The 15,470-nt window shown below is 49.9% G+C and overlaps 1 protein-coding gene and 2 pseudogenes across 1 annotated transcript in view; all 3 read left to right on the plus strand.

Annotated features, from left to right (window-relative positions):
- Window positions 1-2,402, plus strand: part of LOC146756575 (uncharacterized) — a 3,898-nt gene extending 1,496 nt beyond the window's left edge. The window contains exons 4-7 of the mRNA XM_085524213.1: window positions 1-17; window positions 721-864; window positions 1,389-1,530; window positions 1,716-2,402. The exon at window positions 1-17 is cut by the window's left edge and continues 85 nt beyond it. Of these exons, the coding sequence (XP_085380339.1) occupies window positions 1-17; window positions 721-864; window positions 1,389-1,530; window positions 1,716-1,812 (400 nt within the window). The 3' untranslated portion in view covers window positions 1,813-2,402. The remainder of the gene's footprint in view (window positions 18-720; window positions 865-1,388; window positions 1,531-1,715) is intronic.
- Window positions 1-15,470, plus strand: part of LOC146756572 (zinc finger CCCH domain-containing protein 11A-like) — a 53,009-nt pseudogene that overhangs the window by 33,911 nt on the left and 3,628 nt on the right.
- LOC146756576 (zinc finger CCCH domain-containing protein 11A-like) lies at window positions 12,889-15,421 on the plus strand (annotated as a pseudogene).

Here is a 15,470-nt window from a genome sequence, read left to right on the forward strand (position 1 = left end):
GGAGAAGGCAGAGCGTGGTGGGTATACTTCAGTCTGTTCACTGTGGGACCTGGGAAGCTGAGGTGTGATATAGAGGTGTGGGCAGGCTGTAGCCTGCACAGCAGGAAGGAATGGGTCAGAGCCGTGCTGCAGCCGTGTTCCATGTATCACCTTGCAGGTGCTGTCAAGCACCAGAGCTGGTCTGCTGCCAGATGGTCTGCATCCAGCCAAGACCCAGAGGCAGCTGCTCCCCCAGCACAACCATTACTTGTCAGAGCTGCTTTGTGCAGTCGTTGGCACCCAGATGGCAGCAAGTGGCAAGCGCTGTGCTTCTGTTCATCCAAAGCCCTCCGTGCAGCTGAGCAAGTTCAAGGCAGGAGAAGCATCCCGAGCAGGGTTGGCTGCCTTTGCTAATGCTGGAAATGAGGTGGAGATGCTAATTCTGAAGGCTTGGACTGTGTGTTAGAGCTTGGATTTCAGCCTGCAGCTACCTGGCTGTGATGGGCTGGTGACAGCACAGAATGTGAGGGCCTTGCACAGGAGCTGATTCCTCAAGAGGTGTGAGGGAGTCAGCATTGTCCAATAGCTGGGAGGGCCCAAATGCCTTTGGGTAACAGAGGGGCTCACAGTGTACTTGGGGGTGGGGGGCCTGGACTTTACCTGAGCTCGGGATTGGAGAAACTCAGTTTTTGATGAGGGCACGTGACATCCCACTCCTACTGCCCTGCTTTCTTTCTAAAGGAACGGACCAACAAAGTGAGCGGGATGCACTCCAGGAAGGTGGATATCCCACACTGCCGGTCCCGGATGCACTCCAGGAAGGTGGATATCCCACACTGCCCATCCCGGACAGAGGAATGCAGGCAGCACCAACCAGCATGCCAGGTAATTTCTGTCCCATGATCATACGGTGTCACAAACCAGAGTCACTGCGTGCCTGCAGGCTCTTGCTGCCAGCTCTTGCACACCAGGTCAGCAGCCAGACCTGAGCGTGTGAGCATAGAGCTCATGTAAAAGAAGCAGGAGTGTTTCTCCCCTGGGCTGGCTCTGGCTGTGCCCTGTGCTGGCTGAAGCCTGACCTTCAGCCTGGGGGGCGTCCCACAGGAGAGCTCAGGACACGCATGCCGGGAAAAGCATGAGGGATTCTGCTCTGTAGCTCTCCCCACAGACCAAGCCCAGACCCCAGAGTACAGCCCCAGCTCTCGGCCCAGAGGAGGACACGGGTAGTGCCTGTGCAGCCTCTTCGAACCCAACGAGAGGTGGAAGCAATCCTTCTTGTCCTCCGGTGCTTCGGCACCAGAGACGGAGGCACCCACTGACAAAATGACCTCTTGGGTCCATGAAGCACACTGAGAGATTATCTGTAGCGCAGCTGAAGGTAACGTGGGACATTGTCTCATTTCTTCCAGGGATGAACACAGGCAAAAGCACAGAGGCTGCTGCTCACAGATCTGTGCGGAAGCGCCGCATTCCGGTGACGGTCTCAGCGATGCTGCTGCCTGCGCTGGTGCTGGCCGTTGGTACTGTGATGTGGGTGCTCAAAAACTACCTGTGAGTTGGCCTTTCCCCAGAACACCTTATTGCTGCATTTGGCAATGAAGCATTTGTGGTGCCAGGATCCTGGACGGCCAAATCAGCCGCTGGCAGTACACTGCCAGGACTCAGGTTGCAAAGTCTTTCAAGTTTCCCCTTATTTCCTGTCAGTGAGTAGTGCTTTCTGAAACTCATTCTCACAGAGCCCGCAAGAGGGAAAAGAGAGCAGCAGAAGCAGCAGATGGAGCTGGGGAAGGCAACGAGACAGACTCTGACCCAGTCAAACAAGAGTCTCCGTAATAGCTCCAGTCCGTTCCATTCTGCCATTGAAGAGGCCAGAAGTCTTCAAGGTCATCTGGAAGACCTGGAGCTTGAACTCAAAGCCATGAAAGAGATCCTTGGGAACAGTCCTGAGTGCTGCCTTCTGTCAGAGGATGGCCCTGAATGTGAGAGCAGAGCTTTTGTCCTTCATCCTGCATTCTCCAGGACAGGTATCACCAGCAGTTTGAAGATTCTTAGCTCGACACAGCTACATTCCTGTTGAGGGTCCTAATGAGGACCCAGAAAACGAGCTTCCTCTGACTGCTGGACAATGCGTAATGTCTTTGGAGATGTGGGTGAGAATGGCTGGTTTCAGGGAGAGCTGACAGATGGCACAAGAGGACTGGTCCCTTCCAATTTGGTTGCGGAGCTTTCAGATGATGAACTGGATACACCTGGAGATCCTGTCAGAATTCCTGCATTGCTCCATCTGCAAGACTACCATTGCTCCACTCAATGGAACAACTCGATGTTGAGCAGAATGTGGTTGAGCTCCTTCGGGAACTCTCTGAGGCGACTGACAGCGGAACTGCGTAGCTTTATTGTATATGAAAAACAACCAAACAACTGTCCCCTCCCTCTCCCTTCCCCTCGCACCCCCCTAACCCCCCCCCCCAAAAAAAAGACAAAAAAAACCCCAAAAAACCCTAAAAAAACAACAAAAAACAACCCATCCTCAATAAAACAAAAAACCAAAACCAATTAAAATCTCAACGCTGTTCTTTTTCTGGGATACACTGAGGTGACGCTTCTTCTAGCTTAGACTTTGCAATGAGTTTGTGTCACGGAGTTCTCTCTAGAGCTCACTCGGTGACAGCGGGAACAAACCCAGGGAGAGAAGGAACAAAGAACCTCCCCTCTCTAACAGCGCGGTGCGGGGGCAATAAAGAACTGGGGGGGGGGTTGGCACTCACCTCTCATCGGGGTACCATCCCGTTCTCTGCAAGCCACGATGTTGTGGGAAGCTGTGGAGGAACTGCTCAAATGTATTCTCTCTAAGAGAGGGGAGCAGGTATCTCCTAAATGCATATCCGAGCTGGTAAAATGGGCTCATATGAATGGACATCTTCAGGAGGTGGCACTGATGTTCACTGTAGCCGAATGGCGAGAAATAGTCGACCATATGTGGGACTTTGTTATCTCCAAAAATAAGGAATACAAAATAAATACATTGAAGAATATGCAGGCCGAGTGGGAGATTGCTGCTGCTGTGGTACAAGCTCTATCCGAACCTAGTGCTCAGTCAAGGTCAGAACTTGACTCCCTGTTACCAGGAGTTTCGTACTCTGTTTGCTCATCAGCCTCACAAGTCAGGGCTGCCGCAGAAGCCCCGAATAATCCCCCGTCCTCGACCTCTTCAACGTCTCTGGCAGATCCGGTTTTGGCTGGTGAGGAAGGTGCGGTGGGGGGGGGCTGAGGGGTGTGCAGAGCAGCAAGAAGCTCCTGAGAGTGAAAGCGACTCGAATAATGGTGGGAATGAGAAAGCGTTGGAGGAACATAATAAAACATTAACTGAGGAGCTGCAGGACTTAGAACTGCGTACGAAGGAGGCATCAGTCTCTTTGAGCGTTTCACCGATGTCTTTACAGCCCCTGTCTATGCGATTCCCCCCCACACGTAGCGATCCTCCACCTTTGCGTTGGTCTGGAGTCATTAGAGACATGATATTGGAGGGACCGTGTCAAGCTGTGTTTCAGCTCGCTTGCCCGCTGATAGACGATCAGCAGGGAGCTGCTCGGTGGGAAGTGCATCATTGGAAATTGTTACAGCAGGCTGGTAAGACTGTGACTGACTATGGGATAGATCTGAAGCTTCTAAGCAAATCATTCAATGGATTTTCACTGAGGATACTCATATGACACTAGACACTTCTAATCTTGTGCGGTTGTTACTAACACCACCAGAATACGTTGTTGGTCTCATCTCAAGGCAGAAAATAGCATCCAGCCTTTATAGTAACTGTGTTTGTGTGTTTCTTTCCTAGTGGAATTGCTTTGTAACTTGCGGTGTTATAAATAATATTAGTAATGGTTTGACATAGTGTGTGATTTTCTGTTACCAATGCAGTCTCAAGAATTAGAATTTTAGGCATTATCCATAGATCAAATGTGTGTTAAAGAAAGGATTTGATGTAATCAGTGCTGTAATCTATGGGAATAGCTCTTTTAGTATGTTAGTACTGCTCACTCATGATGTTATTAGCCTATTAATTAGCTTTTCTTAATTTGCAAAGACAAAGCCTGGAAGGAATCCCAGGCAAAGGGATGACCCTGTATTGTAGAATGGATACGTCTCTTACACCCAACTAATTGGGATTTTAAAAATATGACCATGCATCACTTGAGACAAAAGTGCATACTAATAGGACTAAATTTGATAGTTTATTCTGTTTTCCAGGCAGCTGTTCCACTTGGGCTCTGTATCACGCACTGGCCATGCGGATATGGTGTACAACTGGAAGAAATCCTTCAGACCCTGAATGCAGGAGAGAATCTGTGATGGGTGAGAGAGGAAAGGTGCACTTTGAAGCAGGGAAGGCCCTGCTGGCACCGCCTGTCGCAACCACCACCAACACGGTTTGCTGTTTCTCAAGGGTCAATAAGTAATAATGCCCCTAGTGATACTCCAGCACATTTGTCCTCTAAAACTGGTTCTATCTGACATGCAACTTCATAAAGTTCAATTATCAATTATTAGCTCAAAGGCATGGTTATGAGCATCCTAAAAGCATTTGTTGCACAATAGTTAGTGGCCATTAAAAATCAATATATCAGAGTATATGAAAGTTGAAGACTTTTCCTAACTAGTGACATGTGAACACAATGGGACCCTCATGGATTTATTTCCAGGTTGCAGAAACTTAGGTTGCAGAGCAAACGAGTTTGTTCTTTTTAGTAGGTTTAACAGTAATGTTGTTATGCTGTGTTTGACTTGTCTCTTTTTTCACTTCTAGAGGATTGTCAATCGAGGTCTTGATTGAGTTATAATGGTTATGTTATTAATATAAGTAGTGTTGTTATTCTATAGGCAGTAGCTTGCTAATTAATAAAAAAGGGGGTCTCGCCGCGCTCCGACCCCGCAGAGCTCCACTCCATGCGGTACTTTGAAATAGGGATGACGGAATCCGGCCCCGAGCAGCCCTGGTTCTTTGAAGTGGGGTACGTGGATGGCGAAATCTTCGTGCACTACAACAGCTCCGGTCGGAGGTACGTGCCCCGCACGGGGACAAGTACCAGTGCTGTGTGGAGCACGCCAGCCTGCCCCAGCCCAGCCTCTACTCATGAGGTGAGTGAGGGGATGTGGGGCTGGGGGGCTCTGGGCTGCCCCTTCCCCTGCTGACAGCCCTGCCTTCCCCCAGAGCAGTCACAGTCCAGCCTGGTGCCCAACGTGGTGGGGGTGGTTGTTGCCGTTGTGGCCATTGCCATCATGGCTGGCGTTGGATTCATCATCTACAGACGCCATGCAGGTAAAAGTGGAGGGGTGTAGGAGGACAGTGGGGGCTGTGGGGGGATTTGAGGCTCCCTCAGGAGCCCTCAGCCTGGCTGTGATGTGAACCTGTGCTGATGCATCTCTCTGTCTGCAGGGAAGAAGGAGAAAGGCTACAACACGGCGCCCAGTGAGTGATGAGGGCAGCGCTGTCCCCCACCTCTGCCCAGTGCCAGGGCAGCATTGGGGTCCCCGATTTCTCCCAGGGTTCCCCTTCCTGGTGCTCAAAGCTGCTCCATGCCCCACAGCAAGAACAGGGCTGGGGGTCATGGCTGTGAGAGTCCTTCCTTGTTTTCTGGCTCCAAGCTTGCTTCCTGAGGTGTTTCTTGTGAGAAGACTCTCAATGATTTATTGAAGTGGCAATTAATGGGTGCTACCGTGTGACAATCAATATCACTTTTTGGGTATCTGAATATTTGAAAGCACCTTCCTTCAGAGCTGTTTGCCTCCAGAAGAGTGCTCAGGACTGTTTATGAGCGGAAGATCTGGCCCGGGACTAAATAGCTCCAGCTTGGTGTGGGAAATCTGGGTAATGAAGCCATCGTGCCCTGTGAAAAACAGGATGCGGATGGGTATCCCTGCTCCCTCTTATCTGCTGGCAAGGCTCAGAAGATGGGAACAAAGGAATTTCTGCTAAGATCCCAGAGCCAGAAGCTTCCATTCCAAGGAGTGCTGACTCAACTACTTTGGATTCGAGCTGTCACTCCAAAGAGAGCTGACTGAACCACTTTGGACATATAAATAAGTTGGTGCTACCATTGGAAATTGTCATCGTGGTCACCATTAACAGAACAACGCCTGACGACCCACCACAACTGAAGACCAGTGACTGAACTACAAACCTCGATGGATCCATGGTGGTGAATATCTCCCTCTTGCTTCCTACAGAGACTCCTTGCTTCTATTTCATATTTTTACTGCATTCCCTTCCCCATCACCCTACACCATAATAGCGTCCGTCCTCCCCTTCCCCATCTCCCTGATAAAGTCTTGTAATAAACTGGTCGGACCAATGTTTGAACCGTTGTTTCTTAATCCCGCACCAGGTATACGTATATCAAAGAACCTTGCCTCCCTCCTACAAACTGGGCTGAGATAATGGCTCTTCTTACCTTACAGGCCAGGAAGGTGGAACCAGCAACTCGAGCACAGCTGCGGTGTGGGGCTGGGGGTTGGAAGGGGTCCCTGTGCTCCTTGTGCTCCTTGTGGTGCTGCACCAGGGCTGGGCTGGGACTCTGCAGGGAGCTGAGGGTTGGGATGTGAACGTGGCCCTATGGGACACCATCTCTTCTTCTTCACACAGGAAGTAACCAAACCGTCTGAGTGCTGTGCTTCAGCCTGCAAGGGGCCAACTGGCCACACGAGCATTTGGGGTCGGTGATGAACACAGCCCCATCCCCTCTACCTCTCACATCTCCCTCTGCTTCCTATGCTGTTATGCTTTTCCTGTGCTGCTTCTTGTGAAATAAAGTGTTGGGCTGTTCTGTGCTCAGCCTGCGGCGCATTCTGCTCCGTGCTGTGCTCAGGGTTGGGGTGTATGAGGGGACCTCTCCTCATCCCTCCTCCCCCCACCCCACACTCTTTGCCCATTGCTCCATTTCACACTGCTGCTCTCCTCCTCCCCTTTGCACTCCCTGTGCCATCTGCAACGCTTTGGCATGAAGACATGACTGGAAAGTTCATCCAGTATTGGGCTGAGCTGTGCTTCCCCCCCATAACCCACAGTGCTGCCACAGCCACATTCTGAGGGCAGACACCCAGCTTCCATAACCAACCATGCACTGAGGCTGAGCTGCCCACACCCCACATCCCAACCTGCTCCTCTACAAAACATCTCCGCTTTATTCCATACAAATCCCAGAGCATCCCACTCTTCCCATCCTGCAGCAGGGAGCGGAGACAGCCACAGCTCCCCATGTCCCATCGCATCCCACTCCAGCTGCACTGTGGTCCTCAGTGCTGCAGCAGCCGGCTGTAGGATCCACTGCGGGTCCTCAGTTCGGTGGGTGTCCCCATCTCAGCCATGGTGTAATGCTCCGGCACCACAACATGGTCTGCCTTCTCCAGCATCTGGGGTTGATGGCTGATGAGCAGCATTGACTGGTCCCCCCTGTTGGGCATTGGGTAGGTTTGTGGCGTGGCATTAAGCTGGTACATTCGGTGTTACACACTGTGTGTGAGTCCCGTCTGATCCCATGTGCGGAGGCACGGTACTTTCACACAGCAGCCTTGATTTTTTGCCGGATCGGGAGGCGACAGCCTTCATGTCAGAAATGTGGACAAATGCTTCTGTTGTCTGAACCGTCTCTTGGCCCTCAGCACAATGATGCGCTGCCTTTCCAACCCTTCACAGCACTGCTAGGTACCAAGTGTTGTGCTTTAAGTCTGTTGTACGATGAGTGGCAGCAGAGACTTTCCAAGTGAAATGCCACTCTTCCCACTACATACGTCAGGGTGTGGATGCAGCGCGCTGGGTCCCGGATGTTTCACACTTTGATGTACGATGTGGACACGGTGAACACCAACCCCGTGTGGCTGCAGTACTTGATGGAAACAACATTATTTGGGTGACCCTTGAGGGAAGCAATTTCCTGACCCGTCACCAAGTTCCACATCTTACAGCTCCGGTCTGTAGGAAGAAGAACGTGACTGAGAGAGTTGGGCTGGGGAGTTCCTCCGTGGCGTGGAGGCACCGACTCCTTCCCAAGCGCTGCCTCCCACCACCCACAGCTCCTCTCCAGGGCAATGGAGCCAGCCTGCTCCAGCACCTGGACATCAAAACGCAGGGACAGGGGAGCAGCCCAGAAGGAGCCATCCCTGCCATGCACCCCAATTCCCCACGCCAGCCTGGGGAGATCTATGAGAATAGCACATAAAAAGCCAACAGCCCCCACACCTGTTCTGTCCAACATATACCTTTTTAGGCAGTGAAAAGCAGTTCATCAGTGGCATCCAGGCAGAGCACAGGCTTGGTGTGTCCTTCTGCCACAGAGACGCACTGCAGTGGGGCTGTCCGGGCATTCTTGGTGCCACCCACTGGATTAATGATGCCCCCTGCATGGGAAAGAAAGAAGGTGGGGTAGGTATGTGGAAAGGCACAGCACTGTAACGTCCTACAGGCATGGGAAAGCACGAGCTGCCTCTCCCCCAAGCATCTTCCACTTCCTGGTAGGGCAATGGGCCCCTCCATCTGAACTCAGGCATATCTGAGCAATCATCTTCATGGAAAACCTTGGCATCTCCCCACTAGCAGCCCCTGCCTAACGGCTCTGCCCAGGTGACACAGACTGTGAGACATGATGCTCACGGCCTCTGCTCTGAGCCAGGAAACTCAGCTCATTGGACCTCAGCTCAGTTGAGGACAAACTGCACTTTCTCCATTCTGAAGCTCTGCCAGGAACGCTTCATTAGACCAATTTCATGGCAGTTCCTTCAAGCTGCCAGCCAGCCCGTGGTTGGCAAAGTTTGGAAACGGAGCTGTACTCCTTTTAAAACCAAAAGGATGACAGGGGGCAGCACTGGCATTTGCACCCAGCACCCTGTCCCCGATGCTGGCTCAGAGGATCCATCCTCACCAAACCTTCTTCCAAGGGACGCCCTGCAGGCACCTCATCCCTCCGGCCACAGCATCTGCCAATCACTTCCACATCAGAGTGTTCAGAACACTGAGGTCCAGCAGCCCCACTGCTGCAGTCCTGAGCTATGTGGACACCAGCAGCTCTTTCCTGCTGGCATTCCAAGCGCTGCCTGGGGCTCTGAGCTGTGCTAAATCTTTTCCTATGAGTAGGCAAAACAAGGCAGGAGGCTGGAGAAGGGCAGGCCCAGGGCTGCATGAGGTCTGCATTAGTCAGGAGGGTGAAGGTAAGCTCATTAATTCGGGTTTAGAAGTCACACGAGTGCGATCTCCTTCTCAATTAGCAGCTTTGCTCACACATTCAGCAGCTCTCCTCTGACCCCTAGTGTTGCTACTGGTCTCGAAGTGACACCGAGACCAAAGGGAAATCCCGGCTCCCCAGGGTGAGATGCGATCAGAGCAAACAGCTCAAGGTGACAAAGCACACACGCGTCTGGCGCCGTGTATCCAGTGGTTGCTGAGAGCAGAGCACCCATCAGCACCAGAGGTGCTCCTAAAGGGCAATGAGAAGGCTGTCCTTGCACTGGGACAGACTCAGGAGCACATTCAGCCCGAGGCTGAGCTCTGCACAGCAGTGACTTGGCTTCTGGGGCAGAGAGCTCTGCTCACACAGGACCCAGCACTGCAGAGATACGGCCAGGAGTGGGGAACGCCTGCACGTATTTCCCTGGAAGATGCTTGCAAGAAAAACACACTGACAGTGCCCAGTGTTGCTCACCCCAGCATTACAGTCCTGCTGGAGAGCCAGGGATGGGACAGGACATGCTGACAAGAAATGACACAGAGTGTGTGATGAGGACCTCAATCTGCTTATTATGTGGATGATGCGGAGAGGTCTGGCTGACGGAGCTTCTCACTGTGTGAGTTGGTCAGCATTAGAGAAAGCCAGCATGGAGTTCTGTGAGCTTTTGCAGGGGACGAAGAGGCACAGAAGCTGCTACCCACCCTTGGTGCTCTTAGAAAGTTTACTGAATCGGCCAAGGAGGAGCGGGAGTTATGGCTAACCTGTTTCCTGCAGGGGTGAACCCCAGAGGTTTGAGACCAAATGAGGTTTGGCAGATGAATGTCACAGACTTCCCAGAGTTTGGGTGTTTCCGTCACTTGCATGTCACAACTGACACATGCAGTGGTTTTCTCTGGGCTGTGGCACAATCTGGACAGACCGCCATGCATTACATAAAAGCGTTGTGCATGGCCATCGCTGTCATGGGTGTACCTCATGAGCTAAAGACTGACAATGACCCCGGATATAGAAATGCATGTTTTGGACGCTGGTGCACAGCTTGGGGCATTAAGCATATCTTCAGCATTCCTGGCAGCAGCACCTGCCAGGCTATTATGGAGTGTGCACATCAGACCTTGAAGGGGCGTCTTTGTGCGCTTAAAGAGGGGCGAGGGCTGGAGGGGCCTGAGCTGTGCCCACACGCTCTCCTCCTGCGTAAGAGAATCGGATGGGAGACCATCAGCTGACCGAATGGACACCAATAGGTCAGGTCCTGATCAGACCTGATGGAGGGCCATGGCTCCCAGACCCTATGCCACTCCTCGTCAAGGGCAGGAAACACGTCTGTGTCGGGACCCCAAGTGGGCCCTGCTGGCTGCCGGCACGTTGGGTTAAGCCGGCACCAAACGACGAGCCATCCTGCGCACCGTGAGGATCCGAACATCTCAGCACCGGTTCTGGTCAACAACTCCTTGGTTAATGTCTCCAGTGCAGCCAGTGATTTGATGTCAGCACTGGGCAGCGGCTGCTGGTAACGGCACATGAGACTGCGTTGCTCCCAATGTGCCTGAAGGTCCGAACTGGGAATCCAGCCTTCATGCCGGACTGATAGTTCGTGAGCGGGGGAGACCTTGTTCCTGGATAGTCCCCCAGTGGTGGACATTCAGAATGATTCTGCACAGCCAATATGGTTTTGTCTTCTTATTTGGTTATGGAGTGTGACATTATAATGCACACTGGACAGAACTGGATTGCCATGAAGATTCTGTACAATAGTGTTACATTGAACTTGGAGAAGTTGTAACTCCATTGTGTACTGTGCTGTTATCTTGAACTTGAATGCACCGTTCTCTACAAGTTGACTAAGTGTTGCCATACAGCATTTCACAATTTTTAGGCAGATTGCTGTTATGTCTTTTCAGGTTTGTAGGCACTACAGCTGCATCTCTTTGGTATGTTATTATGACAGCTTCATGGATTTCCGCATATGTTTAATGTTTGATTCGTTTCCAGAATATCCTTTAATGAGCGAAATCACCTTTGGGGTAACAGGGAGTACCTGGGAGAACCTTTACAGGAGCTGCAGATGATAAAGAGGGGGGAGATGTTGGGTATTGGGCAGGTGGTGCCTGCTTGCACCAGGGCTGGAGTAAGGGAGGTCACGGGTATCTGATAGGGGCGGTCACCTGTACCACTATATAAGGTTTGTGGCATGGCATTAAACTGGTACTTTCAGCGTTACACACTGTGTGTTCTGGTTAGCATTTGGGCTGCTGTGCTAACAGATGTGTCTGGGGTTATCTTGTTTTAAAATGGAAGGGCTCGTAAGGAGCAGAGGGATGTGAGGTATTTCTAGTCCGCTTCATGCTCCCGATTCCAGAACCCTTCCAATTGTGAGGAAACAGAAGTGCTGAGCTGTGTGCGTGTTCCACGGTGCAGAGTCCAGTGACAGTTGCTGCCCGGTGTCTGTGCTGAGCAGCATTGAGGTCTTTAGGAACGTAGGAATCTGCCAATCTGTTGTGAAGGTACTAAAGGTAAAAGGCAGCATTTCTATCAGTATTGGAGGAGGGAAGGAAACTTTGTCCTTAACTGCTGTTTTTGTTCCCATTTTCATGCAGTCAATCCAGCAACTAACTTGAGAACCCGACTTCTCCTCTCTTTAGTTTAGATTTGGGGAAATTCCCTGCCACCCAAAAAATATTTCCTGGAAAATTCACTAGTGTTTGTATGAGTAAAAGGTTCCAACCTTTCCTTATTGACTGTCAGAAATGCTTAGCACAGAAATGTGCAGCACTTTAACGAAAGAGTTCCAAATCACTTGAATTTGATCTTCTGTCTGTCCTGGTTGTAGGTTTTACTGCATTTGATACCTTAAAAAAAAAAAACCAACAAAACAAACCTAAAATACCAAAATATTTGATTTTTACATCACAAAAGAAAAAAAAAACCAACCCAAACCCTTGTTGTGGCTGAGCAGAACGTGCTGCAGCTCCATGCAGTGCTGAGTTACAGTATTCAGGCACATGTGTGTGGATTTGTGTATTGATATGCACTGGCATGCTTTTGCTGTACAGGTAACAAAGACAGGGGAAGGTTTCAGTGTTTTCTTCATAGGTGAAGAAACCTTGAAGACCAGAAATTCCAACTTACAGAATTTGACATTGGCAAAGTGAGGAGGAAAATTCTTCCTACCCCGTTATTCTTAATTGACGGATTCAGTGTTGGTTCAGCCTACAGGAGAAGTGAACTGCAAGGCTTGGAAGATCGCTGTCTTTGCTGAGGTTGTCCAGGTGGGTGAGCTTGAAGACCTGCAGCGGTCAGACAAATGTGTTGGGGTTACTCACTGCTGTCACTCGTGGTGTTGAAGGAGGGGCTCCATTGGAGGGCTTGCAGCCGTGCAGCCCAGGGACTCCGTGCTGAGTCAGGTTGATGTTACTAGAGTTTGACCAGTGTTGAGGAGGGCAATGTTTTGAAACAACTGCTCCAGAAAGACTGATTGAATGAACAGAAGAAAGCTGGGAAGATGGGTGGGCATTCCTCATTCTTTTCTGCTTGTCGGTGTTTTGCTTAGGGTTCCTTTTCAAAAGAAGATTTCACTGATCAAGACAGTAGAAGACTTTCAGTCCAAGGAAGCACGAGCCAGCTCTTTGAGAGAGCACAGGAAGAGCTGCACAGAGATCCTCGAGTCCAGAACTGCTTCTGTGCGCTCGTCGAGCATGTCGAAGAAAGGAGACGATTGCTATTTCTACTTCTATTCCACTTGTAAAAAGGTCTGCTTGGGTTTTTTCCTTCATTTCTCCTTCTTTCAGTTCTGAAGTCAAGAGGATGGGGTGGAATAGTTAGAAGTATTACTGATCTTCAGCAAACTTCATAACTAATTGCATTGTGCAAAAGAGCAACTAGCTAAAAATGAGCTCAAAGCATGGCCAGTTCTCAGGTTGCACTAGTTCATTTTCCTCTCTTGGTTTCCATTGGGTTACAGGGAGACAACTGTCCCTTCAGGCACTGTGAAGCCGCTTTGGGCAATGAAACCACCTGCAGGCTGTGGAAGGAGGGCCGCTGCTTCAGGAATGACTGCAGGTTCAGGCACATGGAGATCAGTGTGAGTGTTGGCTCCTCAGAGTTTATCACCAAACCCACTTCTCATTTCTTTAGGTGGGCTGATGTGCTTTTGCAGATTAGGTTCATTTGCTTTGAAATGATGATGGTTCCTATTGTTAAGAGGGGGCTGGGAGGAAGCAGAGGGAAGAGAGCTCAATGGCAATGGTATATCATAGCAGAATATTCTTGTAGTAGATACCAACAGTGTTCTCTCAACAGTTGCTAAAGAACCACATCATTCAGACAAGCATTCTGCAAGGTGTGTTAGTTTAACCCCTTCTAAACTGGTGTCCTCACCCACAGAATGCTAGGAAAGCTCAGTGAGCCTGGTGCTCCCAGCCTGCGCACGCTTCAGAGTGGTGTTTGAGTGCTGCTTTGTGGCAGTCTGCTCACTGGCACCATCTGGAGCTCAGTCTCCCTTTGCAGATCTTATGTCCACATTACCATCAGCTTTTCTTCCTTTCCGTCTGCAGAAATTTCGCAGCATGATTTCCTGCTACTGGGAGAACCAGCCAGGAGGCTGCCAGAAATCCAACTGTGCCTTCCATCACACCAAGGGACGTTATCTCAATGGGGTTTTCTTTCCACCAAGCCAAAGTGAGTTTGTCTTTTTTAGGAATGAAAGATTAACTCTATTACTCACAGGTGGGTATAGTGTCATAAAGAATGCCAGATAACGTTCACTTGTGAGCTGATAGATAGGTGCACAGCTGAACTTTGTGCGCTTCTGATACTCAGTTTTTTCTTGCATGCTCAGCTTCTCTCTGCTCCTGTGGCCTTTGCCTTGCTGGTTGTGTTCCTGCAATTAAGGTTTTTCTGGGTGTCAGGGAGATGAATGTTGTGTAGGGGGGGATTTCTTTGTTCACAGAGAAGCCATTTGGATGGGCAAGTGGAGACTCAGCATTTATCTGTGTGGGTTTTCATCCTTGCCTGCCATCTTTGTGCAGTGGTTGTAAGGTTAGGATCAAAGTTTTAAATTGATCCTTTTCTTCCTGTAGCTACGCTGCCAAGTCCACCAGAGTCTGCAGGTGACGATCCGAATGCAGCTCAGATAACAGTGCAGCAGAGCAAGCTTTCCGTGCAGTCCGATCCCTCTCCACAGTTGATGGAAGTGATGCAAATGGAAAACAAAGAGAGTGTCCCAAGCTCTACACATCCTCCCGTTTTAATCAAAGCTGCAGATGATGACAAATGTGATGATGGTGAGTGTGGTTGCTTTTCCCGGTTCTTTACTAGTTACTCTATTCACTTAGGCTGCTTCTATGGGTTTACCAGGTAAGTATAGCTGTTAAAATAAGGAACCTGTCTGTAATCACTTCCATTTGTACTTAAGAATATTAACTGTGGGCTGCCAATTAACTCCAAAGCAATTTGTTGTAAAAACACAACAGAACATAGGGTTGCTGAATAGACTCAGCTATTTCCATGATCTTGTTCCTACCTTGTAACTTCATGTGCCTTTCAGATTAGGTAGGTAAACTCCTTTGTTTACTTCATTAGAGCAAGATGAGGCCACAGCATGGAGTTTAAGTGCCTGTATGTGCATCTTTTCAACCACTGGTTAAAGCCACATTGTTGATAGAGGAATCATGTGGATGGGTTAAAGTAAGGGATAAAGCCTACTTTTAATATCCAGAAGGATGAAAGGAGGGTATCAGACAGACATCAGGTCCATGGTGCTCTTAGCTGTGGGGAGAGCTGACAGGGTTTGTTCTGCATGCTTCTGAGCAGGAGGCAGTTTGCAGAGCTGTGGTCCTCAGCGTGTGCCTCTGTCCTTCAGTCTCATTCACTGCTCTGTGTTCCCAGATGACAGTCTGAATGCTGGAATAAAAACACTTGAAGAAATCAAACTGAAGAAACAAAAGGATAAAACCAAACAACAAAGTGGTGAGTTCGTATGCCCTCCTTTGTTATCCTTCTGATAATACTCAGATAGCTGGCACTGTGTTGGGGAATAGAGCCGTTCACAGAAGTGAACCTTTATCTTGCACTGCTGGTTTTGGAGTAGCAGTTGCTGGTGGCTGGGTGCTCCATGAGAGATAGACTTTTTTGTGGTTAACTGTTCTAAAATCTTTCTCCAAAGGAATTATCTTAGGAATGTTGTTTTTTTCTCTCTGTAGCTGTTGTCAGTGGCCTTCCGCTGAAACGCAGCCTGGCAGAAAGGCTGGAGAAGAAGATCAAGATTGACAGAGC

The sequence above is a fragment of the Coturnix japonica genome, chromosome 26 (genome assembly GCF_054131305.1).
Source record: "Coturnix japonica strain WE chromosome 26, WE-NBRP24, whole genome shotgun sequence".
Taxonomy (NCBI): Eukaryota; Metazoa; Chordata; class Aves; order Galliformes; family Phasianidae; genus Coturnix; species Coturnix japonica.